Genomic DNA, 26824 nt, shown 5'->3' on the forward strand with positions numbered 1-26824 from the left:
GTAACATTACTCATTGGACCAATGATGTCTATCGACTGTACTTTCAGCCAATAACGTCATCGATGTATTAAGGATTGGACCAATTTTTCTCAAAACCTTCGTTTAAAAAATTTACGTTACAATATTTGTGTTATTACCTGTACAATTAAATAAATAATGTGTGATGTAATGACATTAATTCATATGGACGAAATGTTGGACAAACCTGACTCAGGGACAAAGACACGATTGATGAAATGTGAATTTCCATAGTCCCTATATGTATATGTTTTATGAGGACTTGTGAGTTTACCACCTAGATATTTACTGGAGAGTCATTGTGTATTTTATTTCCTCTATACAATTGTAAATATGAGGGGGAAAAAACGGTAACAGTTGCATCATGCATGATAGAGCATACATTTCCACCAAAGATTGAAGCAATTAGTTACTATGATTCTGTTTTCAAAAGGCAAATGCAAAAATGCTTTTAGGAGACTTGAGTTCAAGTAACTTTTTATTCAGAACGGTACACTCCTACCGCATTTGCCAAATCCACTCCATTATGGTTCACAAAAGGGTACACCATAAAACATCCGACGCTGAGAGACTGTGGTGAAAAACAGAATACAGTAGCTCACATGCCCCCTCCCTACTCCATGACTAAGTGATTTAGCCAGCTCGGGTGCAGGCCCCTCTCACTTACAATGGTTCCCCGAGTCGAAGCAGTAGAGTCCAATGGGGGGGTGGCAGAGAAAGAAAAACACATTTACAATGCAGCTTACACATAGCCGTCCCTGTGGAGTACGTCTGGACACCCATCCCGGATTGATGTGTAGTATGCATATTTTGTGCGCGATTTTGGCCCGGGGAGAGAGAACCGAGAGCCTTCTCGCTCTCCAGCTCTCGCCCTCTTTGAGTCAATGGTGTTCAGTGGTGTTCCGGCAGCTGAAGTTCTTTATGAAGAGAACAATCTGGAGGGTCTTGTCGGAGTGCCGAGCAGCTGCTGTTTTTTCTCTGCCTCTTTTCACAAGACACAGGCCGGGAGAGGGGAGGTGAATACACAGACAACTTCCCCCCTCCCTGCCCCTGCACTGTAAGCCCTAACATACAATGTGAGATGAAGAGTGGCACAGGCCAGGGTAACCAGAAGAGAGAGAGCATTGTCAATTTGTTCTCTTTCTGTTGCCTGGGGTAACTAACTTCCTTCTTTCATCACTTTGTCAATGTTTTTCGAGATATCTCAGTCTGACTGTGACCTAGAAAGAAAGCTTGAAAAAATGTCTTAAAACATAGCTACAATATATTGGCACACAATCATATCCTTTACCTGCTGGCGGATTAAAGGAATAGGGGAAATGAAGGCTATATGCTAATGCTAGGAATTAAAGGATCATCCTGATTCAGGTTTGGTTAGAGGAGGCCGTTTATAACACAACCTTTATAATATATCCCTTTAAGGATCTCCTTAATGTCATTAGTAAGTATCAAGCCACAATCCTTCAAGACATTCATTGATTCATCAGTAACACATCTAGCCTCTCTTACCATATGATTATGAAAAGATGTTACGTTTTTATTCAACTCAAGCGATTACCCAGTGTTAACACTATTCAAGTGGCCTGTCCAGAACAGTACCCAGCAACCTGGCTTAGTCTGGGGTGTGTCGACTGGTGGGTGCCGTAGTGTAGTGAGAGTGCACAGGCAGGTTTTAGGCTGGTGGTTAGGCTGTGGACCCTACCAGAGGCCCCTCTAGTGGCTGTCTGAAGGCACCAGGTTTCCTGTGGTGTCCAGCTGCATGCACTTACAGGTGCAGGCCGACACTGGACACTCTGTATGGTCCCTATGGGGAACAGAGAGGACAACCAAAGGTTAATCAATTAACAACCATTAAAAAATGCACAAACCACCGAAAGTGTGAAACTTTTCACAAAGCTACCAAATCACATACGCCGGTATAGAACTTACCGTGAAATTCTTAGTTACAAGCCCTTAAACAACAATGCAGTTCAAGAAATAGAGTTCAGAAAATATTTACTAAATAAACGAAATTAAAACAAATATAAAATAAAAAAGTAACAATAAAATAACGATGCTATATACAGGGGGTACCGGTACAGAGTCAATGTGCGAGGGTACCGGTTAGTCGTGGTAATTTGTACATGTAGATAGGGGTAAAGTGACTATGCATAGATAATAAATAGCGAGTAGCAGCAGTGTAAAAACAAAGGGGGGGTTAATGTAAATAGTCCAGGTGGCTATTTGATTAATCGTTCAGCAGGTTTATGGCTTGGATGTAGACGCTGTTAACGAGCCTTTTGGGACTAGATTTGGCGCTCCTGTACCGCTTGCAGTGCGGTAGCAGAGAGAACAGTCTATGACTTGGGTGACTGGAGTCTTTGACAATTTTTGGGGCCTCCCTCTGACACGCCTATTATATGGGTTCTGGAAGCTTGGCCCCAGTGATGTACTGGGCTGTACACACTACCCTCTGTAGCGCTTATGGTCAGATGCCGAGCAATTGCCATACCAGGCGGTGATGCAACCGGTCAGGATGCTCTCGATGGTGCAGCTGTAAGATCATGAGGATCTGGGGACCCATGCCAAATCTTTTCAGTCTCCTGAGGGGGAAAAGGTGTTGTCGTGCCCTCTTCATGACTGTCTTGGTGTGTTTGGACCATGATAGTTTGTTGGTGATGTGAAAACCAAGGAACTTGAACCTCTCAACCCGCTCCACTACAGCCCTGTCGATGTTAATTGGGGCCTGTTCAGCCCCCCTTTTCCTGTAGTCCACGATCAGCTCCTTTGTCATGCTCACATTGAGGAGAGGTTGTTGTCCTGGCACCACACTGACAGGACATTTTACAAGACCTATGATGCATTCTGTTGACAAAACTACTCAGATACAGAAAATGTTATCTGAATGTTCCGGTAATGTTCTTACCTAAACCAGCTGAGTATGTGACCTGCGTGGCCGCCATGTCGGCAGTTGTGGCACCAGGTGAACCAGTTGTTGAACTGGGCCAATTTGTTTTCCCTGGTCAGATCCACCTTCTCATCTGACTTCCCCGTGCCTGGAAAAAAACACAGCTGTATGACTACACACTTCTAATCTAAACCATAAAATGTGAATGTTTGTTTTGCTTTTTATGTGCTTTGAGATTATTTTCCGTAATGAAAAGCGCTATACAGGTTAACTAAATTACTATTAATAATTTAGTTGATGTTTTATAAGCCAACTAAAGTACGGATCAGTATCTACAATCATCACATTCATGATCTGCTTTATTTATTTTCTGTGTGATTTATATCACTAGCTAATATACTGTATGTATGCATTTCTCTCGCTCAATTACCCTAAAGTGTGTGTATGCACTTGCATTGCTATTTGCATAATAGGGTGTGTAATGAGGAAGTTAGACTGGCTGCAGAACTGTGACAGTAGGGTAAAGTTGACTTTCAACAATGATCCACGACCAGTTTTTCATTCTCTCCCCATAATGGTTATGGTTAGGGGAAGGTAAACAGATCCTAGATCTGTGGCTACAGGCAACTTCCACCCAGAGCCTATCTGTTGAGCATACCATGTCCAGTACCTGGGCAGTTGGACACAGGCGTGCCCATGTTCATGAGGCAGAGGGCACAGCGGGGGAGGGGCTTCCTGCAGCCGGGGCAGCTGGTGACCTTTGACTTGGTGGGCGAGCCGCTGACCCCGTACTGGCTGAAGCCGCGGCCCTGGTGGGGCATGGCCGAACAGCTGTACGATATGGACTTCCCACAGAAGTTACAGCTCACAAACACCTGCAGCAGGCAACAACACAAAGGTCAAGTGTGATAAGGACTGCCAGGTTAAATTAGAGCAAGCAGAAGCCAACATGAATAGGTTATATCATCGAGATCATTGTTAAGATTATGAAGCTAGAGATGAATGTAAGGGTCCAATACAGTGTATCATTATCTGGCTGACCAATAACAAATAAACAACTAGCATCACTTATTAAGCAGGATAATCATATTCATTATTGTGTTTTAAATGTATGTAAAAACCTGCAAGCAAGTTGGTCACTCAGTCACATCCTCCATGTGAAGATTTATGAAGAGATAGAACAAAAAGACAGAGACGTGAATAACTATGAACAACTGTCCCTCTCTTAGTGCAGTGTTCCCTTTCCCTTTCCTTGCCTGTGCCAGTGGTTTGGAGCTGGGGTCCAGCTTGCTCCTGTGGATGTCAAACTCAGCCCGTTTGTGCCAGAACCTCCATGCGTCCAGCAGGTTACGGTAGTTCTCGATCCAGCACTGGACACGCGGGTCCTTCACCACCTCCCCTGGGGAGCCCTGGGAGGGAAGAACACTTGGTAATGAAGCTCCCCTTACAGTGGCAGAGCATCATTAAGCATTTGAACCCCAGAAAATCTTAACATTTCAACAAATCTAGAAGCCTGAATGTGGGAAAATCCTTGGGGAAAGATACAACAATCGATCTTGAGGAAAACTGTCTAATTCTAGCCAACATGGGACAAGTGATCATAGTATGAACCACAAGGTCAGTCAGCTCATTCCATTGACTTCAACCGTTCTACAGTGTGATGTCAGGCAGCGCAAGACTATTCAGCCCCTGCTCGGACCATACCTTGAGCATGCAGAAGCTAGCGGTCTGGACGTCTCCGGTCCGGTCCACGTAGCTCTCCATCAGGTCCACTCCGTCTTTGGTCAGCCCCGTCAGCAGGATCCCCTCCAGGTTCCCCACCTCCTTCATCTCACTGGTCAACTTCTCCATGTAGCGAGGCAGCTGCATAACAACACACAGAGTAAAGGAAACGCATTCCTTTCAATAGATAGAAACGGGGTAATCAGTGAAAAAAAAACTATTATAATCTATTTAGTATATGCTGTCGTGCGTTTGCTAGAGGTCTTACCTGTGCGTCGTTAAGGAACATGCATGCGAAGGCCACTCGGTCCGTTACGGCCACACTACTCTCATACTAAGGAGGGAAACACAACAAGGTGTTGTATGACTAAGTTGTACTTTTTTAAATGTAAATGTTGGAATCTTCAAACTACTATGTAAAACACTGCCCTCTTCATACTGCTGATGATATTTAAGATTCATTTGTAGTTTCCCTGAAAACTCACTGAGGCCCCCTCGCGGTCCCTAGCCCCTTTTGACAATTCAGGTACTATAGCCCTTTGTACTTCAATCTAACATGATAATGAATGATATAAAGGATTGGATAATGCACATAAGAATCTGGCAACCCAGTTTATATCAATGGTTTACCCCCTTCCCTGCGTACCAGTACTCCGTCGTAGGTGCCAGGCTCACTGGTGAGGAAGGCAAACATGACACACAGGTAGGGGTTCTTGAGCTGTAGCCTCAGAGAGCTGCACATCTCCCTCCACAGGGAACTCTTCTCGTCTGTGTAGCCTGACAACGCCATGGCAACCACGTTTAGGTTCAGGTCGCCTGCGAGGAAGGAAGGGTGGGGAAGTTTGATTTATTTTGCTTGGATAGCTTGGTTTATTAGCCTGGTTTATGAGCTTCCACTGTACACTACAGCCAAATCCTAACCTAATATTGGTGGGTATACTTTCTGACTGTATACTGTTTTTTGTTTACAGTGGTGAAATACCAGCAGTATGTTATGGTACTTTTGCTGTGACGTGATGGAAGTGACACCTCAGGCAACAAGGGCACAAGAGAGTAATGCATGTAATGTTAACACCCAATAACTAATTCGTCGCCCTGTCAGTCTGTGACCAGGCAGTAATTAGTAGCACACTTTATGCTGTGTACATTACATACAGTGTATATTGCAAACAAGTTCTTGAGCCCTTACAAAGAATCTTCAAAACTGTATTACATAGCCCTGTCCCAGATGATTCCATGCCAGTACCTCGCTCAGCGGAGGCTCCCTTGTTGAGGATCTGGATGGCCCTGCGGATGTCCAGGTTGAAGAGGGCCACAGCGGCCGCACGCTCCCACTCGCCCTCCCCCTCCAGGGAGCGCAGGAAGGGCTCCACGTTGATGTCGGGGCCTCGGTTGATCCAGCCGCACAGATGAAGGGCAAGGCTGCGCTCCTCGCTGTGGAACCTGGGGACGTCCGTCTGGCGGTCTGAGCCGCTCCAGCACCGCCGGTTCTCTGTAGTGCCTGGTGGAGTAGAGCAACAGATACAAATGTTACTTCAGGGGCTTTTTTCGCTCCAACGCAAAGACAAACCTAGGAGAAACACTGAAAAATAGTTATATAACTTACAGTACCTATGTACAGTGTTACATAATACTTTCAAGGGTTCAGCCTGTATATTTAGCCTAGATATAGGCCTAAAGATGATCTATATCTTTAAGTTGCTTACCTGAGCTGGACTTGACTATGTTCTTGATGCCTGAATAGACCAGGGCCTGTTTACTCCCCTGCTGTTTCTGCTCCACGTCTTCAGTGTACTGCTTCATGAGTGATACTTGCATAGGAAACGGAACGCTGAGACATCATAAGAACCACAGTGCAAACAGTGACATACAATATAGCAACTTAGTCTATCCTGTAGGTCAGGTGTAAGAACACAAAGACAAATGATAATTCAATGAATTACCACAGTGCAAGCAGAACGCCAGGCATGTCTCTCACACAGGGACTACCTTATCTAAAATAAACAGAACAAACAGCACATAAATCACACAAAGCTAGAAATGCTAAGAAAATAGTTAGCACCAGTAATGTAATAAACCAGGGGTATTCAACTCTCACCCTACGAGGTCCGGAGCCTGCTTGTTTTCTCTTCTACCTGATAATTAATCGTACCTACCTGGTGTCCCAGGTATAAATCAGTCCCTGATTAGAGGGGAACAATTAAAAAAGACAGTGGAGCTGACTTGGAGGTCCAGCTGAGGTTGAGTGTAATAAAGGATATAGAACAGAGTGTACCACAGGGACTTGAGCTGGGGGTCGTCCCCTCCGGCCAGCAAATGGTTCTTCCACACCTGGACCGTATCATGACCGTACCTGGACTGTGCCCTCTGCCTCATCTTAGTGGCTATGTCCTTCTCTACTGTACCCTCCCCTCCCACCCCCTCGGCACACTCGTACAGGTGCCTGCCGCAGGCCCACATGAGCGAAGTGGTGGAGCTCCAGGCTAAAGAGATACGTTCGAACACTGTGAAGTCAGTCATGACGCGGTTGGCAGCCGAAACCACCACCATGCGGTTCTGGGAAGTGGGGTGCCAGGCGAAGCTGCCAATGAGGCTGTTGCTGGGCTGCACGCTGCGCTCGATGATCGTGGGCTCTGTCTCGTCGCCGATGGGCGTGGGCGTATGCTGCATGTCGTAAAGGCGGATGATGTTGCTGTCACGCGTTAGCGTGGCCAACAGGCCCATACGCGTGGGGCACCAGGCCACCTGGGAATGAAAGGAAAGTGAGTTGTACATCCTTACATCCAAAACATGTAGGCTACAGCACAATTATGCATTACGCTATCACACAAAAAGTATACTTCTGATATGTGCAAGTCGATTGTACCCTGGATGGCAGGGGACAACAGAATTTCACAACAGACCAAAAAAAGCATACCAGTAAGTTACCTTGGTGAGCGGCTTGGGCTGCTCGGTGAGCGTGAGCACTGGCTTCTCAAATTTGCGCAGGTCCCAGATGGCCACCTGGCCCTCGAAGAAGGAGGCCACGCGGTCGGGGAAGTGGGGGTCCACTGTCACACCCTGTATGGCCTTGGTGTTGACGAAGGTCTTCTGGCTGGTGTTGCGCAGGTCAAAGATGGCCAGGTTGCGGTGCATGCCAGCCAGGAGCAGCTTCTGGTCGCGGGGCAGCCAGCAGAGGGACAGGCAAGCATCGTTCTGGCCTAGCTCATACAGGGGCTTGGTCACCACTAGGCCAGAGTCTGTGTCTCCTGACGAGAGACGGATCTTTTCAGCGGCTACACTAGCCTCTGGGGAGAACTTACTGCTAATGTCCCATATGAGCACTGAGAAGTCTGCTCTGTGCTTGTCCAGCCCGGCGGCTAGCCAGTTGCTGTCCACAGGGTTCCAGGCTAGGGTGTTGCATTGACGTGCATGCTTGGGCACAAACTCCTTCCCCATCAGCTCCTTGCACTTGGAGTTGTGGCTCTGGCCTAGGCTAGTGAGGACTACCCTGCCGTTAGCCTGTCCAACTGCTAGCAGACATTCAGGCTCGTGCTTTGGGTACCAGGCCACACATTTCATGTATGGGGTGTCTGAGTTGATCGCTAATAGGGTAGCAGCGGTCTCCACAGAGAGGGGGAGAGCTCCGGCTTTGGTCTCGCCGCTCCCCACAGGTCCGATGCGGTACAGTCCAAGCTCTGAGTCACAGATGACATAGCGGTCCGCGTGGTGGGGAGACCACAAAATGTCTGGCTTTGAGCCACTCATTGTTCATATGGAAGAGCTTCTGTCCGGGAGAACTCTCTTGCTGTTTACAACTTGGTATACTGGGGGAAAACAGCATTTACAGTACAGCTGAAAGTTACCAACTGACATCTAGCAAGTAGTCTAGTAGTGAGCAAAACTAATGTGTTTAGCCTACTTTATATAAACGAATATGTTGAGCATACTTTCTATAAACTTAGCTTAAGATATTTTACCAATGTTGTCACAATGTAGTCAGCTACGATTATGTGCAGCACGGGAGCAACATATTAGATCGCTAACTGCTAACGTTAGCTAGTGACATGTGACAAGTGGCACAGCTAACATTTAGTTAGCAATCCCAAGGCGTAAAAGAACGATAGGCCTAAATTGCAAGATGTTAATGCAACATTGTATCTAGGTAGATAGTTAATTAAACAAAAATGTGGATATAGGATACTTTGTGGCATATTTGTTAGCAATTTTTTTTAAAATTCTGCTAACTTAGCTAGCTAGAGTAGTTAGCTAACGTTATCTGGTTAGCTAGCTACAATTTTGTTGACATCGCAAGATTAGCTTCCCGAACTACCCGTATTAAGAAAACAGATGAACCGCAAATAAACATTAGTAAATTGTGTTTCTAATAATAAAGATTTTTTTAAAATTGAAAGAAACTTACACATTTCTACAGACATGTCAACATGATCAAAACTGGGTGTCCACTAGTTACCACAACTACAAAGTCAAAATGGCCTATATCGTAAAATGTCATGTAAATATTTGCTTATAGGTCTTAATTTAAGGTTAGGGTTAGGCATAAAGGTAGCGGTGTGGTTAGTTTTAAACTCACATTTTAAGAAGATAAATTGTAGAAATAGGCGGGCTTTATGATTTTGTGAATGTGGTAACTTGTGGCGAACAAGCCGTGCTTGTTTTCATGTTACACCAAAATATTTCCTCAGAAAAAGCAGATTGCTATTCGAGAGGTCCGGTTACGCACAACCCCGTTCGAATTTTGGGGAACACGGCACTGTCAATTCCTAAAGGTGGCGCTACAACCAAAAATGTATGATATTGGGATACTACTACATTTATATTATAGTGTAATAGTAGATATGCATGTTTAATAGGCTTTTACATCTGTTAGGTGATCAAGGGTTTTCAAACTGGGTTCCCGGGGGTCCGCAGGGAAGCGCAAGGGGTAAACGGAAAAGTTGGAGAAAGAGAAACAAATTCAGACCCTTATTTTTCACTAAATTATATATTTGTTTTATCAAACCTGCAGAACACAAGCTGGGACATAACAAGTTAGCCCTAGTTTACCATAGTACTGACAGGTTGGCCTTATCCTACTGTAAATCTAATTAAGTCTCATTCCACGTGGGCGTTAAATGATTCTTGAACATGCGGGGGAGCCTGTGTTCTGGTTTTATATACTGAAAAAAAACATCTGTCTGTTTTTCAAGTTAGTAGGCGTGCAAGTGGAGAAGAGGAAAATCTTCATAACATGTATCAGTTGGGATTTGAATCTACAACATCCAAACAATCACCATGCAGGAAGGTTACAAACAGTTCTACATTGCAAATAACGGGATTCAACGTAGACTGTGGGGAAAGTGAAATGTTAAAAGAAACCACAACATGTTTTAACTTTTTATCCTCAGCTTTTTACACCTCTATAGTTCTTAATTAAGCGTAATACGTTATAAGGAGTTCAGTCTTGTGTACACTGCCCAGAGCTACAGTATTACGCGCAATACTAAATCAAATTGTATTGGTCACATACACATCCTATGGGTGACTACAATTTATTCCGTGTCTGTGAGTCTGTAAAACTGTGAAATGTCATAAAGATACATGAAGATAATACATAGTGACGTGTAGCGCACAATAATCTACACATTCTTGCAGACGAACCGAGCGCTGTCCTTCCCGAAGCGACATCGCACTTCACGTAGTGGACTAGTCCGAACTGGTGATCAGGACGAGATGCTGCTTCCTAAACCACTCCAGATGATTATACCAAAACCGGCGGCTGTATTTAAATAAGAACTAAGGTAAGATGATAAAATCCACATTTTCAAATCAAATTACAACTTTCTAAGTAGTTTGGCAATTATTTTCTCTTGTGGAATGTAAAAGATGAAAAAATGATTATTTTACACTGATTGACTTTGTTTTCTAGGCAAGAAAAAAAACATAAATGATGTGGCATGTTGTTTTAGTTGGTCTGTATAAATAGTTGACAACATTACAGGAATTCATAAAGTACATTTATGTTGCCAGCATCAGCCCATAGTTGATACAGTGACTCTGCAGATGGCTCATGTACTGTACATTGATTCTGTGCTCAATTGGGGTGAGAATCAAGAATGATCGTGATTGAGGAGGAGATCGCATCCACACCTGCCATATAGAATGATGTCACACTTGAATAAGACAAGTTTTTTTTCTTTATGTTTAGGGTGTGAATGTTGAGAAAGGACAACATGGGGAAAGGAGTGGCTCTGTTCCTTCTACTGTTGGCACTTCTTCACGAGGCTATAGGCCAGAGAAGAAGAAAAGGAAAGTACAGTGTCCTCAGAGATGGAGAAAATGGTAAATGACGTCCACATGTTAGTGATGATGGTCAGTCACTGTGGCTTATCCGTTATTATTTTTTATCTATATTGCTACATTACATCTGAAATACCCCGTGCATGATAAAGGGGGGCTGAATTTACTGATTTAGCCTCGGTTTCAATTCTCCTCATTAGGAAATGCGACTGAGAATAACAGTTAACCATCGTTCCGTGTCGTACCCTCTTTTTCCTAAATTATCTCGCAAATCTTAGTTTTGGACTGACTTAATGACAAAAATGATCCTATTTACACTAGAATAAATGTTTCTGACTCATATCGATGGCACATAGGCCGTTTTCAAGAGGACAAATTGCTTATTACATTCAGCTGCTCTTTAAGGTGTTTCTGTCTTTTCTAAAAAAAAAAAAAAAAAGGGTGCACAATCTGCTGGAGAAGTCAAACAACGTTCTCAGCCAACAGGAAGATTTTAATTTATCAATGTCTAAATGTCTAAATCATTGTAACAGTGATTTACTCTAAGTAGTACAGTGCATTCGGAAAGTATTCAGACCCGTTGACATTTTCCAAATGTTGTTTGTTACAGCTTTATTCTAAAATAGTTTTTAAAAATGTTTCTTCTAATAAATCTACACATAATACCCCATGATGACAAAGCAAAAATAGGTTTTTAGATTTTTTTGCAAATGTATATAAAAAAAAGAACAAACTGAAATATACATTTACATAATCAGACACTTTACTCAGTACTTTGTTGAAGCACATTTGGCAACGATTACAGCCTTAAGTCTTCTTGGGTCTGACGCTACAAGCTTGGCACAACTGTATTTGGGGAGTTTCTCCCATTCTTCTCTGCAGATCCTCTCAAGCTCTGTCAGGTTGGATGTGGAGCGTTGCTGCACAGCTATTTTCAGGTCTCTCCAGAGATGTTCAATCAGGTTCAAGTCCGGGCTCTGGCTGGGCCACTCAAGGACATTCAGAGACTTGTCCCAAAACCACTCCTGCGTTATCTTGGCTGTCTGCTTAGGGTCGAAGGTCCTGTTGGAAGGTGAAGCTTCACCCCAGTCTGAGGTCCTGAGCGCTCTGGAGCAGGTTTTCATCAAGGATCTCTCTGTACTTTGCTCTGTTCATCTTTCCCTCGATCCTGAGTAGTCTCCCAGTCCCTGCCGCTGAAAAACATCCACACAGCATGATGCTGAACTCCTCATGCTTCACTGTAGGGATGGTGCCAAGTTTCCTCCAGATGTGACGCTTGGCATTCAGGCCAAAGAGTTCAATCTTGGTTTCATTAGACCAGATAATCTTGTTTCTCATGGTCTGAGAGTCTTTAGGTGCCTTTTGGCAAACTCCAGGTGGGCTGTCATGTGCCTTTTACTGAGGAGTAGCTTCCTTCTGGCCACTCTACCATAAAGACCTGATTGGTGGAGTGCTGCAGAGATGGTTGTCTTTCTGGAAGGTTCTCCCATCCTCACAGAGGAACTCTGTAGCTCTGTCAGAGTGACCATCGGGTTCTTGGTCACCTCGCTGACCAAGGCCCTTCTCACCCGATTGCGCAGTTTGACCGGGCACCAACTGTAGGAAGCGTCTTGGTGGTTCCAAACTTCTTCCATTTAAGAATCATGGAAGCCACTGTGTTCTTCGGGACCTTCAATGCTGCAGAAATTTTTTGGTACCCTTCCCCAGATATGTGCCTCGACACAATCCTGTCTCGGAGCGCTATGGACAATTACTTCGACCTCATGGCTTGGTTTTTGCTCTGACATGCACCGTCAACTGTGGGACCTTAAATAGACAGGTGTGTGCCTATCCAAATCATGTCCAATCAATTTAATGTACCACAGGTGGACTCCAATCAAGTTGTGGAATGGCAACAGGATGGACCTGAGCTCACTTTCGAGTCTCATAGCAAAGGGCCTGAATACTTATGTAATTAAGGTATTTCTGTTTTTGCTTTGTCATTATGGAGTATTGTGTGTAGATTGATGAAAATATATATTTTTAAAATCCATTTTAGAATAAGGCTGTAATGTAAAAAAAATTCGGAAAAAGTCAAGGGGTCTGAATACTTTCCGAATGCCCTGCATACTGAACAAAAATATAAAGGCAACATGCAACAATTTCAAAGATAAGGAAATCAGTCAATTGAAAAAACATTTCCTCCGCATAGAGCTGATCAGGCTGTTGATTGTGGCCTGTGGAATGTTGTCCTACTCCTCTTCAATGGCTGTGCGAAGTTGTTGGTTATTGGTAGGAACTGGAACACGCTGTCGTACACGTCCATCCAGAGCATCCCAAACATGCTCAATGGGTGACATGTCTGGTGAGTATGCAGGCCATGGAAGAACTGTGACATTTTCAGCTTCCATGAATTGTGTACAGATCCTTGCAACATAGGGCCGTGCATTATGATGCTGAAATATGATGTGATAGCGGCAGATGAATGGCATGACAATGGGCCTCAGGATCTCGTCACGGTATCTCTGTGCATTCAAATTGCCAGCAATAAAATAATTTGTGTTCATTGTCCATAGCTTAGGCCTGCCCATACCATAACCCCATTACCACCCATGGGGCACTCTGTTCACAATGTTGTGTCATGACATTGGCCTCTTTGGGTATAGCAACCCCATCCCCCTCTCCCTGCCTCCCCCTTGCCTCCTTCAACTAGGCTGCTGTGGTCAGAGGTTGTAAATTCCTGAGAAGACCCTGCCACATGGCCACACAGTATAGAGAGAGTAGATTTTCATGGAGAACAAAGGAAATCCACAAATTTCATGTTCCGGAGAAAGTATAAAAGATCGGTGAAGAATCCAGCTACAAACTGGTCCGTTTGTCACAACTTGGAGAAGCTCATGGGAGACGGGTGTGGCCACATTACCATAACAATGTTTATTTTATAGCCTCAGATATGAGGTTTACATCTAATTACTGTATAAGATGAATGAGTGAGTATGAAATTGTTTACACAATTTTACAATGTGATTTTGGACTGTTTAATGAAGGAAAACTCAAAAAGGGGATTGGAGTTAACTAAATCAGAGGACCGTCCCTGAGCCCAGTTAGGGTCATGCGCCCTGGGACAGCCCTTTTCTGCCATTCTGAATAAAACCCCACTCAAGTTTTCAATCAGCAGACCGAGCTTACCTCAATTACGAGATGGCTAAAGGTTGCAGACCATGTTTTTCTCCATTAGGAGGACAAAGGTGGTAGACCATTGCTGAATCTTTTAACCATACCACGTGGTTAAACTCTTAGACTATCGATACCGACAGAATAAGAACAAGTCTTTGATATTAATTACTAGTCTGTAGCTAGGAATTCGGTATCATTGAACGCGAAGAACGACAACCGCCGAAACATCCATTCTATAATGAATGTCACTCTGAACTAACCACTATAACCACGACAGAGAGAGAGAGGGAGAGAGACGGACAATTCTACAAAAGAAATGAACTTTTCACCAGCGATCAAGACGACACACTGAGCGTACATATATATATATTGATTGCAATTGTTCCCAAATGAGTGAGCGTTCATGGGTAAAGGATTAGCATTTAAATTGTTATAATTATCACTCTGTAGTGACTTCTTAGTCGACTCCCACTTCCCCTTTTGTCTAACAAGCCGCCATGCCGGTTTAGCCCACTAGGGCACATTCTCCTATCATTTCATGTAACCACATTTACCTTGTTTGTTTGTTTATGCATTTCTGTGAATTACTTAGTTAGTAATAAATAAATGATTTTAAGACAATTGATGTATGGATGACTCATAGTGAAGACTGGGTTTGTGCAGATAACCAACAATTTACGACGTTTGGGAATGAGAATAACGTGAGGTAATGTAAACAAATCATTAATTCGAAGACTAATTGATCAGATAAAATAAAAGTTATTTTAGGAAATGATAACTTTATAATTTGAATATTTTTCCTTGGTGCCCCGACTTCCTAGTAATTACGGTTACATGATTAATCAGTCTAATCGCGTAATAACTAATTACAGAGAATCTTTGATAAAAACTATCAGTCTTCAGTTAATGATAGTAAAGACATGACAGTTGACATCAGCAAACCGCTTGCCCACCCGACGCCATACACGTTGTCTGGGGTTGTGAGGCTGGTTGGACGTGCTGCCAAATTTCTAAAACTATGTTTGAGGCGGTTAGTAGTTTCATGAGGTGGAATAAAATATCCCAGACATTTTCCATGCAGCACAAAAGGCTTATTTCTCTCAAATGTTGTGTACAAATGTGTTTACATCCCTGTTAGTGAGAATTTAAAAGTGGCCAAGATAATCCCTCCACCTGACAGGTGTGGCATATCAAGAAGCTGATTAAACAGCATGATCATTGCACAGGTGCACCTTGTGCTGTAATAACGCGTTTTGTATGGAAAAACCCATTCTGATTGACTGGGCCTGGCTCCCCAGTGGGTTGGCCTGGCTCCCAAGTGGGTGGGCCTATGCCCACCCATGGCTGCGCCCCTGCCCAGTCATGTGAAATCAGTGGTGAAAAGTACCCAATTGTCATACTTGTAAGAGTATAGATACCTTAATAGAAAGTTACTCAAGTAAAAGTAAAAGTCACCCAGTAAAATACTACTTGAGTAAGTCTAAAAGTATTTGGTTCTAAATATACTTAAGTATCAAAAGTAAATGTAATTGCTAAAATATACTTAAGTATAAAAAGTAAAAATAGAAATAATTTCAAATTCCTTCTATTTAACAAAGCATGCAGCAGCATTTTCTTGTTTAAAAAATGTATGGATGGCCAGGAGCACACTTCAACATAATTTTTTGGGGGACAAAAGATGTGTTTAGTGAGTCTGCCAGATCAGAGGCAGAAGGAATGACCATGTGTTGTCTTGATAAGTGCGTGAATTGGACAATTTTCCTGTCCTGCTAAGCATTCAAAATGTAACAAGTACTTTTGGGTGTCAGGGAAAATGTATTGAGTAAAAAGTACATTATTTTCATTAGGAATGTAGTGAAGTAAAAGTAAAAGTAGTCACAAATATAAATAGTAGAGTACAGATACCCCAAAAAACGAAGTAGTACTTTAAAGTATTTTTACGTAAGTACTTTACACCACTGTGTGAAATTCATAGATTAGAGCCTAATTTATTCATTTTTATTGACTGATTTCCTTATGGACTGTAACTCAGCAAAAATATTAGACATTGTTGCATGTTGCATTTATATTTTTGTTCAGTATAAATGTTCATTTGCTTTTGACATTTGCCTGAAGTTTATCCAATCGATCTCCATGTGAAACACATGTATGCATCCCTCTCCCAGACATGACAACATGCTCCATGGAGGTGGCCTTCATTCTGGACAGTTCGGAGGGCGCCAAGACCTTCCTGTTCGAGAAGCAGAAGTCCTTTGTTCTGCAATTCAGCACTCGTCTCACCATGCTCCAGTTGTCTGGATGGACCCTAAAGCTGCGGATGGCTGCTCTCCAGTACAGCAGCACTGTGTCTGTAGAGCACAGCTTCACTGCCTGGCAGGACCTGGATGTGTTCCACAGCAGAGTCAGCTCCATGGCCTACATTGGCCATGGCACCTACTCCACCTACGCCATCACCAACGCCACACAGCTCTTCACCCAGGAGACCAAGGAGGACAGCGTCAGGGTGGCGGTGCTCATGACCGACGGTGCCGATCATCCGAGGAACCCTGATGTGATCGGAGCAGCGGCGGATGCTAAGGGTAGTGGTGTGAAGCTCATTGCTATAGGGTTGTCGGACCTGGCCCGCCAGAGCCAGAACAGTGCCAAACTCCGGGCTATCGCCAGCACACCGGCCAAGCAATTCGTCCACAGTCTCACTGACCCCCAGCTAGAGGAGAAGTTACTGAAAGAGTTGGTGAGTGTTCTGTTATCAAAGTCACCCTACACTCAAGTTGAAGATGATTGGTATGCTTAACCAGGCCAGCACGGTATGGTTTGGGATCATTAGTTTGTAGTGTGAAAAGGGTATGATAGTACCTTCCACACTGCCTTTTCTATATGAGTATGAGAACTTCACAGCTTTTCCCAGAGGTTTGTGAGGGTACAAAGTGAGGGTAACTAAGTTAGTTGACACACAACATCACTGTCCAACAGTACTGCGCTCCTCAAATAAACGTGTCTTGTTATCATGTCTGTGTCCTAAGCGGGGGCTCAAACCTCAATGGCAGAATTGTTCCTGTGTGGGGAATTCTTCCCCTAATATGCATTTTCCATAAACACAGAGATTTGTCTATAGTTTAAATGAGATCAAGACCTGTCTATGGGCAAATAATAGCATAAATTATACATTTTCCAAAAATCATCATAGTTTTTCTAATTCATAGTCATTAGTGGAGGTTTAAAAGAGAACAGCTTTATTAAGCAAAACTGACAGGAAGTGATCTAGCTCTGTACCCCCTGTTGTTTTATTCTTCCTTAGAACAATGTCTTGACCATCTGTACCATTGTTTATGTACAGTAAGGCTTGCTCAGGTACAATACAATGTTCAGTCAATAGTGGTATTGTTGGAATTGTTTCTAGGTAAAAAATCTCACACAATCGTCTTGTATTTTCTTCCCATCCAGGGTGCAATAGCGCTTGAGGCGGTAAGTACTTCAAAACAATAAACACTACAATGCCACTGGAAGTAGCAGCTGGAGTGATAAGACTGATTTTTGTATTCTTTTCATTGTATCAGTGTCCACAGGCTGAAGTGTGTTTGTGTGAAAGAGGGGAGAGAGGCCCTCCTGGAAACCCAGTGAGTACACTAGACGTTTTTTCAACAGAACATCTAGGTCTACAGTAAGGATTATGCAGTAATCCCAGTATGACTGACGCACCACACAAAAAAACAAAACAAAAACCTTGTAAGAAATACAGAATATTATCATTCAACAATGACTCCATATACTAACTTATTGTGTATCGTCAAGGGTACAAAAGGAGATCCAGGATATGAAGGACCATCTGGTCCAAAAGGATCAAGGGTAAGTAGTAAAAACTTAGTGATTTTCACTATTTTAACGACCTCAGTGATCTACATACAATCCTGATCTCACATTTATAACACTGTCTCAATTCTACAAGGGAGAACCTGGAGTCGGTGGCCGACCAGGAAGTGATGGTCTTGAGGTATACTATGTATTGCTTTATTCTGTCATTATTAACATCCATCTAACCGCCACATTTCCATAGTTGACTGAGATACCGTCAGTACTGGGTGTTGAACACTGTTGTTCTTACTTCACAGGGCAGTCCTGGTTATAAAGGTGACAAGGTGGGACATCTGCTTTCAAGACATTTCAGAATACAACTGTCTTGCTTAAAAGTGTTTTGCCAATGATTGGTTGAATCCGTGCTGTATTTCAGGGGGGGATAGGAGACTGTGGCACCCCTGGGGGAAAAGGAGATGAAGTAAGTACAATGATTAATGTGCCATTTTGGTTCAATCAACATTGTGATCTATTCTACAATATGTGTGCCAACGGAAGCATGATGTCATCTTGTCATCTTACAGGGCCCTGGAGGACCTCCTGGCCCACGGGGACCTAGAGGAGACCAGGTACAATGTAACATTGTTGTTTTTATTAGAACACAACTCCTTCAACACATTAACACATATTTTTAGGACCTTGTCTTAATCATGAATGCATATGATACAGTATGTTCATCTGAAATAGGTTAATTGATTCTCAATGAATGATGCACTTTAGAGCAAGGGCTGAGTACTTCTTTCACTGAGATGTTTGATGACAGGGTTAAAATGAGTACAGGCATTGAGAACAGACAACATCCAAGTCACTCAGAGACATCCCTTATTCCCTTTCATTCTCAAACATGGATAGTGGAAGTTGAGTTTTGTCGTTTTCCCACCCATGCACTTATGGAATGTGAATTTTGGATTATGCCTAATCCCAATGCTAATGTGAGTATCTAAAGCAGTGAATCCAGGCTTGCAGGATATTATTCTTTTCCAGGAGCAGACTTTGTGTCGTAGGATTAGCTGCTAGGACAGGGTTGCCAGTACAGTGGCACTGTTCCTCCTCACTATCAGCCCCTCGTCTGGCATGGTATCAGTGATAGTGTTGTTTTGACACCAGGCCCTGACAATGGAACGAAACTCCTGCTCTGTTCTGTATAGTTCTGTGCATTTGTATTGCATTAGTTCAATTGTAAGAATTGACTACAAACTGGTACATTGTAAAATGTAACATTTGGCAGATATCAGGGATGAGTTAGATTTTCTGGGCTATCAATTATATACAAACAGTAGCTACATACTGTACAGTGAGAAAAAAGGATGTTGTAGACATCATTTCATGTGGACCTATTAGGATACTACAATGGAACCAGTGCATTATATAAATCAACTTCATTGTTCTTTTATTCATTAAGGCCATTTGTGGATTTTTTTGGTTTCTTCCACAGGGTGTTAATGGACCACCCGGGGACCAGGGTCCGGAGGGCCAAACAGGACCTAAAGTAGGCATGCTGATTCTCAGCCAATGACATTCAAGGGGGCTAGGAAATCAGCCAATTACATTCATGGGTGCTACTGTATGACACTTTCGTACTTGGAAACACATTTTCACACAGCATCTCTATTGTCAAAGTGTGTTGCTTGGCCAGAGAAGCCATGAGAGCCGAGTTGACCTTGCTGTCCGTTTCTATTTATATACCGATCCTTCACTTTCTGTCACACATTGACCAGACCTCTCAAACAAGGAAGGCCTTGGAATCAAGAGTGATTTAGAGCCACTTAGCTATTTAGCAATAAAAAAAATAAAAAAATCGGACATAATCAAGAACATAATGTATAGCAGAAACAAGTGACTGCTGTATTCTTCGTAAATGCCATTCTGAGATGCGTTATTGAATCCCATGAAGATCCTTTGTCTGCATTTTATTGCCATTTTCCATCCTCGTAGACTTCTGTTGGAATGGATAGAGTTCCTCTGTGGAGAAGCACCGGGGAAGGGTTTTCTCTTACAGTATGAACTTGGAATAGAAGTGTTTTATGACTAACTTGTTGGTGGTGTGGGTTTCAAGTAGTAGGCGTTTTGACACATTCACACAGTGATCGTACACCTCTAACACAGGGGGACCAAGGAACCACCGGTGCATCTGGACCAGCAGGTGACATTGGCATTGGGTTCCCAGGTCCAAAGGTAACCTAATAATAACCATTACAGAGATTATGCTATACATTTACCGTTTATGTAAATAACATAAATGTTGAAATGTGTCATTGTTCTCAGGGGGCCAAAGGAATTCAGGGAAGACCAGGAACCCTTGGTCCCATTGGCATTGGAGAGCCAGGACAGCCAGTAAGTATTACTGTAGATGCCAGCTTTGGATACCTAAACAGTGATCGCTATGGGAACGTTATATTTGATTTGATTTGATGATTTGATACATGACCCTATCCTTCAACCTCTGATTCATATGATCAGATTTGACAATGGTAATCTAAAAACGAAACTAAATGTTGCCATTTACTGGACAGTACATTTTGAAACTGTTTGAGGGTCAAAAATTAAGAAACTGTTTGTTTATTTCAGGGACCCCCAGGACTTTCTGGAGCACAGGGTAACCAGGGAGCTGTTGGGGAGGGGTTCCCTGGCTCAAAGGTGGGCAAATATTTGAGTGTCCAAGTATTATACTGTTAGGTATAACTGTACACATCCTAAAGTCAGAATGAGGTCTGGTATAAGTACAACGGGCCATTAATGTATTTTTTTTGATCAATGTGGACTCAAGTATCTATTTTTTTCAGGGGGATCGAGGCCACGAGGGCCCCAGAGGTGAGCGTGGTCTCACTGGTGTTGGGGTCAAAGGTGATAAGGTAAAGCAAGTTTAAGACTATTGGACATTACTATGTTGAGGTCTTATGTTGGTCCGTATGATGATAAATGATCAACGATCCATTGAGAATGATCCCATATTCCTTCAGTGAAATGACATTTGATGGGAGGTCTTATGTTTCTTTCAGGGAAATCCTGGACAGCTTGGATCACAAGGACTGGTGGGAATGCCAGGGGAAGGAATTCAAGGAGAAAAGGTACATTCTGATTCAACTGCAGTCAGATCCTTCTGTATAATGTCAATTTGTCTATTCTCAAACATACTGTATACTCACACATACTTATACTTATATTCCTTTTCTTCTAATGTCCCCGTATTTTCAGGGGAACCAAGGGCCAGTTGGCCCTCCAGGCCCCAGAGGGAATCCAGGTGTGGGACTTATGGGCCAAAAGGTAAGGTTGAATGTCACATGATCAAAGGGAGTCTAATGTCAGGCAAAAACGGACGTCTTAGATCTGAATGCAAGACGCAAACATACAGTATATTCATTAGTAGATATGATGTCACATGTACTGTTTGTTCTACAGGGAAGCCAAGGCTTCTCAGGTGAGCCTGGAATCCCAGGGGAGAGCGGTGTTGGCGAGCCAGGACCTAAAGTAAGTCTGATGATTTAGTAAGACAGTATTTAAACCAGATGAAGTAAAACTGTGTTAATAGAGATTTGCAAATGTTCCTCTAGGGAGACCCAGGATCAGAGGGGTTACCTGGTATTCCGGGCCTCTCTGGAGAGGATGGAGACATAGGACAGAAGGTGGGCACAGTGTGCTGTGATGCAATGTCATTATCACTAGGACAGTACATTAATGCCAGTCTGTCAACTGACAGTGTTCATTGTTTACAGTATTGTGTATTTATTTCACTTGGTATCAGGGTGACATTGGGTTACATGGGCCCAGGGGACCTGATGGGGCACCCGGAAAAGGTGTCCCTGGAGAAAAGGTACAAATCAGTTATCTTAAAGCATTTTCACTATTTTAAAGGATGTATGGAAAGATTGTCTGAAATCAAGCTGTGACTATTCTCTCAGGGGGACCGAGGGGAGCGGGGCTCCAGGGGCCAGCTAGGGGCAGTAGGGCCTGTGGGGCCAATGGGGGCCAAGGTAAGCACATGCACAACAGTCATGCTCAACACTACTGACCCAAAGCAAGGTTGGTTCTGCTGTTATAAAATGTTTCCTGTTTCAGGGTGAACCCGGAAGTGCTGGACGAGCAGGTACAAACGGACCAACTGGGCGGGGGTTACCCGGTATCAAGGTAAGTTCTGGTGAGAAGGAACATTGACAACACTGTTGGTTACTAGGATTAGGATATTAAAGTGTTACCATATCTTAAGGATGACGTCAGTGTTCTATTTTATGTTGGGTTGTTTTGTTTCCAGGGGGACCCTGGTGCGGTAGGCCCACCCGGACATGTTGGTGAACCAGGAATAGGAATCACTGGACCGAAGGTCATTTGATTCAGCGTCTTTCAGTTTGATTTGGGAGGTGCAAGTATTTCTCAAATGTCCAATGAACCACATAAGACCATTGGTGTGAAACCACTTTCACTTTTTAGGGTGAGAGAGGGCTACCAGGGCCCATTGGTCCACCTGGGCTTGAAGGGGAAGGCTTTCCTGGAACTCCAGTAAGTATCCTAATTTTCTCTAGTATTATGATCATACTCATTAATCTATGCTGACTATTCAGTATGTATACTGTATGAATGGATGTTCTGTCATGCTTATTAGGGAGCCCCTGGAGTACCAGGATTGACAGGTGAGATTGGACCAGAAGGAAAAGGTTTACCTGGTCCTAAGGTGAGTTTTCCGGTGTAATGAACTCTATTTAGGTCACAAAATAACCTTAACCCAATTATAGGGGCAACTTAATGTGTTTGTTTTGTGATCTCTATGTGAGTATTTAACCTGAGGATCTTTCTGTTCAGGGAGACCGGGGAACTCCAGGCCCCACAGGACTAGCTGGAGCACCAGGAGTTGGGCTAATGGGCCCCAAGGTCATAAATCCTATTCAGACCAATAATAATCATTTTTACCAATGTGTAGGAGGATAAATTAGCCATCATGATTTGAGTACACAGGATATCAATGATTGAACAAGATTAATAGGAACCATATGACTGGCGGAGCATCACGATGACATGATTCTCTCTGCAGGGGTCAGCTGGTCAGATTGGAGCACCGGGTCCCCAGGGACTGCCTGGAGAGGGCATTCAAGGACCAAAGGTACAGTTAAAGGACCGTTTAGTAAGCCATGTTAGGTCATGGTACAGCCAGGCATATACTAGTGCTATGTTTCCACAGGTCAAAATGCTGAATTGATTTTCCCTGATAGGGGGAGTCAGGATTCCAGGGGATCCCGGGCCCCAGGGGGCCCCCAGGACAGGGTATTCAAGGGGATAAGGTAAGAACCGCCACACAAACAACATAACATGTAGCTTAATAAATATAGAGATGTTATCCAATCTCTAATCTCGGCAGCCAGAACCAAATCCAGTGGTCTGAATCCAAATGGTCTTGAACTTTCCAAGTTATAGAAAAATGATTACGTTTTGCTGTTCCTACAGGGAGACAGGGGGATCGTGGGTGAACGAGGCAGAAAGGGGGACAGGGGAGAGACTGGAGAGACAGGAACTGCTGGACCTTTGGTACTAGTCTTACTATAAATCTGGAAAAAGCATGGACATTATCAGATGTATATATTTGTTATTGAGTGACCTCCTGAATTACAGGGCAGACTGGGAGAAAAAGGGGAACCTGGCCTAACAGTAAGTATAGTCTGTTTTGTACACTGTACCGCCATACTGTAGTATTACAATGACTAGACACTAAAGTGTTTTACCATCTGTTACAGAGAGAGGAGGTCATCAAACTGGTCAGATCTATATGTGGTTAGTGTGGTACTGTGGAAATTCACACACCAGGTACAATACCATACCTGTAATGGCTGCTTGCAGAGACTTTCAATGAATCTTATCTCTTTCCCCAGGTTGTGGGGTGAAGTGCCGTGAGAGCCCACTGGAGTTGGTCTTTGTGATTGACAGCTCAGAGAGTGTGGGCCCTGACAACTTCAACGTGGTTAAGGACTTTGTGAACGCTCTGGTCGACCGTGCCTCCGTGAGCCGGGAGACCACTCGCGTCGGGGTGGTCCTCTACAGCCACATCGACATGGTGGTGGTCAGTCTGCACCAGCAAGCCAGCCGGGACCAGGTTTCAGTTTTATATTTCTCAAAACTTTATTGAATCCTCTGTAATGATAACATTCAATTCATATGACATAACAGTTCAATGCAAGTTGATTTTCTCTCAACCACCCAAAATGAAAAATCTTACTCTCTGGTTCCAGATCTGTTTGTGCTGTCTTGCCAACTCTTATGGTCATTGTCACATAAGACCTCACAAACAGATCTGGGACCAGGCTACATCAGAGATGTTATAAATATTTATTACCACCAGGTGAAGAAGGCGGTCCGCACTATGACCTACCTGGGCGAAGGCACTTTCACGGGCAGCGCCATCCATCAGGCCAACCAGGTGTTCCGGGCGGCCAGGCCCGGGGTGAGGAAAGTGGCCATAGTGATCACAGATGGACAGGCGGACGAGAGGGACTCTGTGAGGCTGGAGGAGGCAGTGAAAGAGGCCAATGGCAGTAACATTGAGACGTTTGTCATCGGGGTGGTGAACCAGAGTGATCCGCTGTACGAGGAGTTTAAGAAAGAGCTCCACCTCATGGCCTCTGACCCAGACAGGGAACATGTCTACCTGATTGATGACTTCAGGACACTTCCTAGTAAGCAGGAAGTACCTTTCACTATGATGTCCATTCTTACTGAAGTTTATGTTCCCTGTAAGGAACATCTTGTAAAGCCACAGTTATATTTGAATAGGTAATGTGGGCCTAAATACTTCTAAAGCCAGAGAAACACCTGTGCTGTTAAAATTATCCAAAGAAAATTCAGTCCTAAATATCTGTACGTTTTACATAGCTGTGTCTTATTGCCTAGTCCAAATAATATCGGGGTACTTTCTTGTCTTGGCTCGTCCAGCCCTTGAGAGCAAGCTGCTGAGTCGGATCTGTGAGAGTGATGGCGGTGCCCAATTCAGCTCCATCCCTAGCTCCAGATACTCCCCCGGAACCCCTGGACAAGCCGGGATTGTCAGGGAAACCCCAGAGAGGACTGATACTGACACGCCCACTTTCAATGGAGACTTTAAAAAAACACATATGGTGGTGAGAATGATGACACTTCCACTTTACATAATGGTTCTGTCATGATCAGAATAGGGCTGCACATTTACCGAGCTTTACGGAGCTCACTAAGCTTTGCAGTACAATATATCATGTCATTGTAAAATATAATATTGTGAAGAAAATTAGGAGAACTCACCATAACCAAATGATTGCTAAAAAGGCCCCACATAAGAAAAGTTGAATTTCCGCTAAATCAGCCATGAATTGAGTGTGTGTTGTGTGTGTGTGTGTGTGTGTGTGTGTGTGTGTGTGTGTGTGTGTGTGTGTGTGTGTGTGTGTGTGTGTGTGTGTGTGTGTGTGTGTGTGTGTGTGTGTGTGTGTGTGTGCACATGTTCATTTGCAAATGCGTTCATACATGGATCTGTGTGTCAAGATTTTGATTGCAATCACATACTATAGCAGATGTACAAAATACATATATCCATTTCTTTACCCTCTGTTAAACAGCCAGGTCCACCAGGAGAGTCAGACAGAGTCTTTACCCCACAGGGCCCCCAGTCCGGGGACCAAGATAACTCAGAGACCTACAGGGTCCCATCCTTTGACAGGGAACCCTTCAAGCGCCTACCAGAGTTCCTTCTTCCGTCAGAGATGAAGAACCCCTCCCACAGTGTGGTCATGACGGGCTCCCAGGCCCCAACCCAGAGGCCCCTTACCGTAAAGCTACCCGGGCTCCCCCCAACCTCTCCACCTCTGCCCCAGGATGCTTTAATACCGGGTGATTTGATTGATAGGATGTAGCACTTTTCCAGAGCTCAAACTACTGTGTAGCCTTTGCTGATATTTCCTATTCTTGTCATTTCATAGAATGCTATACAGTACAAGTAAAAGCAATGTCCCCCATTTTTCTTCCTTTTTCCCCAGATGAGAGATGTGGACAGACTCTGGACCCCGGGCCTTGCAGGAATTACTTTGTGAAGTGGTACTATGACACTACGGCTAATGCCTGTGCCCAGTTCTGGTTCGGAGGTTGTCAGGGAAACCAAAACCGATTTGAGTCGGAGAAGAGCTGCAAAAAAACCTGTGTGAAGGTCTAACATACACACAGTTGTTGACTTGCAAATCTACTTGACTGTATTGATAAAGACATGATACATTTGGGTCAAAGGTGGGTCAATTTCAATATCAGTGCCTTATCTCTTCACCAATACTTTGACATGGGGATAGAAATGGATAGAACAAAGAGAGTACTAGGTGATGTTGGGACCAAATGTTCAATCACAGTTATTTTGGATTCGTATTCCCTCGTCTTGGAACTGTTGGTGGTAACATGGCACCAATTCAATTTAACTTGAATTAAATTGAATTTATCCCCTCAGGGGCAATAAGCTATTTATATAACTCTGTATATGTGTGTCTTTGTTTTAACATAAACTCCCTCATTTCTTGGAGGTAACTAACTGTAAGTTGAATGAGACTTAGGGCTTTTGAAAGAAGTATACAGTGAGGGAACCATTCCATTTATTCATGTTCAAGATGGAGCAATAAGGGCAGTGCGAACCGTATTGGTTTCCAAAAACACCGTTGAACACTAAATGGCAATGTTACAAACGTGGCAGAAGTTCATAACACTAACCTTTTATCTCGGATTAACTTTCCTATAAGTAACTAATTTGTATGAAAACTGACTGCTGGATATTATTGTTTATTACACTGCACAATTTCATTAAAGTTAATTAAATGAACAAAGAGAATGTCATTCATTTGAACATCCAGATATATTTGAACATTTGGTGCAATATTACACTGTTTAATGCATTCGTGTCTGTGGTAGCAAATGTCACCAACCCCC

General features: G+C 43.5%; 2 protein-coding genes across 6 annotated transcripts; one reads left to right on the forward strand and one right to left on the reverse strand.

Annotated features, from left to right (window-relative positions):
* Nucleotides 1–467: 467 nt before the first annotated feature.
* On the reverse strand, nucleotides 468–9284 carry LOC109902083 (GATOR complex protein MIOS). 5 transcript variants are annotated; one of them, XM_020498155.2, is made up of 12 exons: nucleotides 9201–9284; nucleotides 7556–8433; nucleotides 6889–7372; nucleotides 6334–6432; nucleotides 5874–6128; nucleotides 5274–5443; nucleotides 4896–4961; nucleotides 4610–4768; nucleotides 4162–4314; nucleotides 3564–3780; nucleotides 2924–3053; nucleotides 468–1822 (listed from the first exon to the last, which is right to left on the reverse strand). In XM_020498155.2, the coding sequence occupies exons 2-12, from the start codon at nucleotides 8372–8374 to the stop codon at nucleotides 1732–1734; spliced, it is 2643 nt and encodes an 880-aa protein (XP_020353744.1). In that variant the 5' UTR covers nucleotides 8375–8433; nucleotides 9201–9284; the 3' UTR covers nucleotides 468–1731. The 5 variants fall into 5 exon arrangements, with proteins under 5 accessions (XP_020353744.1, XP_031642570.1, XP_020353745.1 ...); XM_031786710.1 differs by having other exon boundaries at nucleotides 3576–3780; nucleotides 9201–9283; XM_020498156.2 differs by having other exon boundaries at nucleotides 3576–3780; nucleotides 9030–9235.
* A 921-nt stretch (nucleotides 9285–10205) lies between these two features.
* On the forward strand, nucleotides 10206–26717 carry LOC109902082 (collagen alpha-1(XXVIII) chain). The gene is made up of 36 exons (XM_020498152.2): nucleotides 10206–10407; nucleotides 10815–10948; nucleotides 16228–16796; nucleotides 17507–17527; nucleotides 17620–17679; nucleotides 17855–17908; nucleotides 18009–18053; nucleotides 18172–18198; nucleotides 18291–18335; nucleotides 18439–18483; nucleotides 19350–19403; nucleotides 20021–20089; nucleotides 20180–20248; nucleotides 20483–20551; nucleotides 20698–20766; nucleotides 20914–20982; nucleotides 21110–21178; nucleotides 21314–21382; nucleotides 21466–21537; nucleotides 21657–21725; nucleotides 21814–21885; nucleotides 21971–22039; nucleotides 22164–22232; nucleotides 22340–22408; nucleotides 22512–22580; nucleotides 22709–22777; nucleotides 22938–23006; nucleotides 23116–23184; nucleotides 23348–23428; nucleotides 23513–23548; nucleotides 23635–23671; nucleotides 23770–23990; nucleotides 24237–24570; nucleotides 24827–25011; nucleotides 25480–25750; nucleotides 25897–26717. The coding sequence occupies exons 2-36, from the start codon at nucleotides 10822–10824 to the stop codon at nucleotides 26067–26069; spliced, it is 3564 nt and encodes a 1187-aa protein (XP_020353741.2). The 5' UTR covers nucleotides 10206–10407; nucleotides 10815–10821; the 3' UTR covers nucleotides 26070–26717.
* Nucleotides 26718–26824: the final 107 nt, after the last annotated feature.

This window comes from Oncorhynchus kisutch, linkage group LG13, assembly GCF_002021735.2.
Source record: "Oncorhynchus kisutch isolate 150728-3 linkage group LG13, Okis_V2, whole genome shotgun sequence".
In the NCBI taxonomy this organism is placed as follows: Eukaryota; Metazoa; Chordata; class Actinopteri; order Salmoniformes; family Salmonidae; genus Oncorhynchus; species Oncorhynchus kisutch.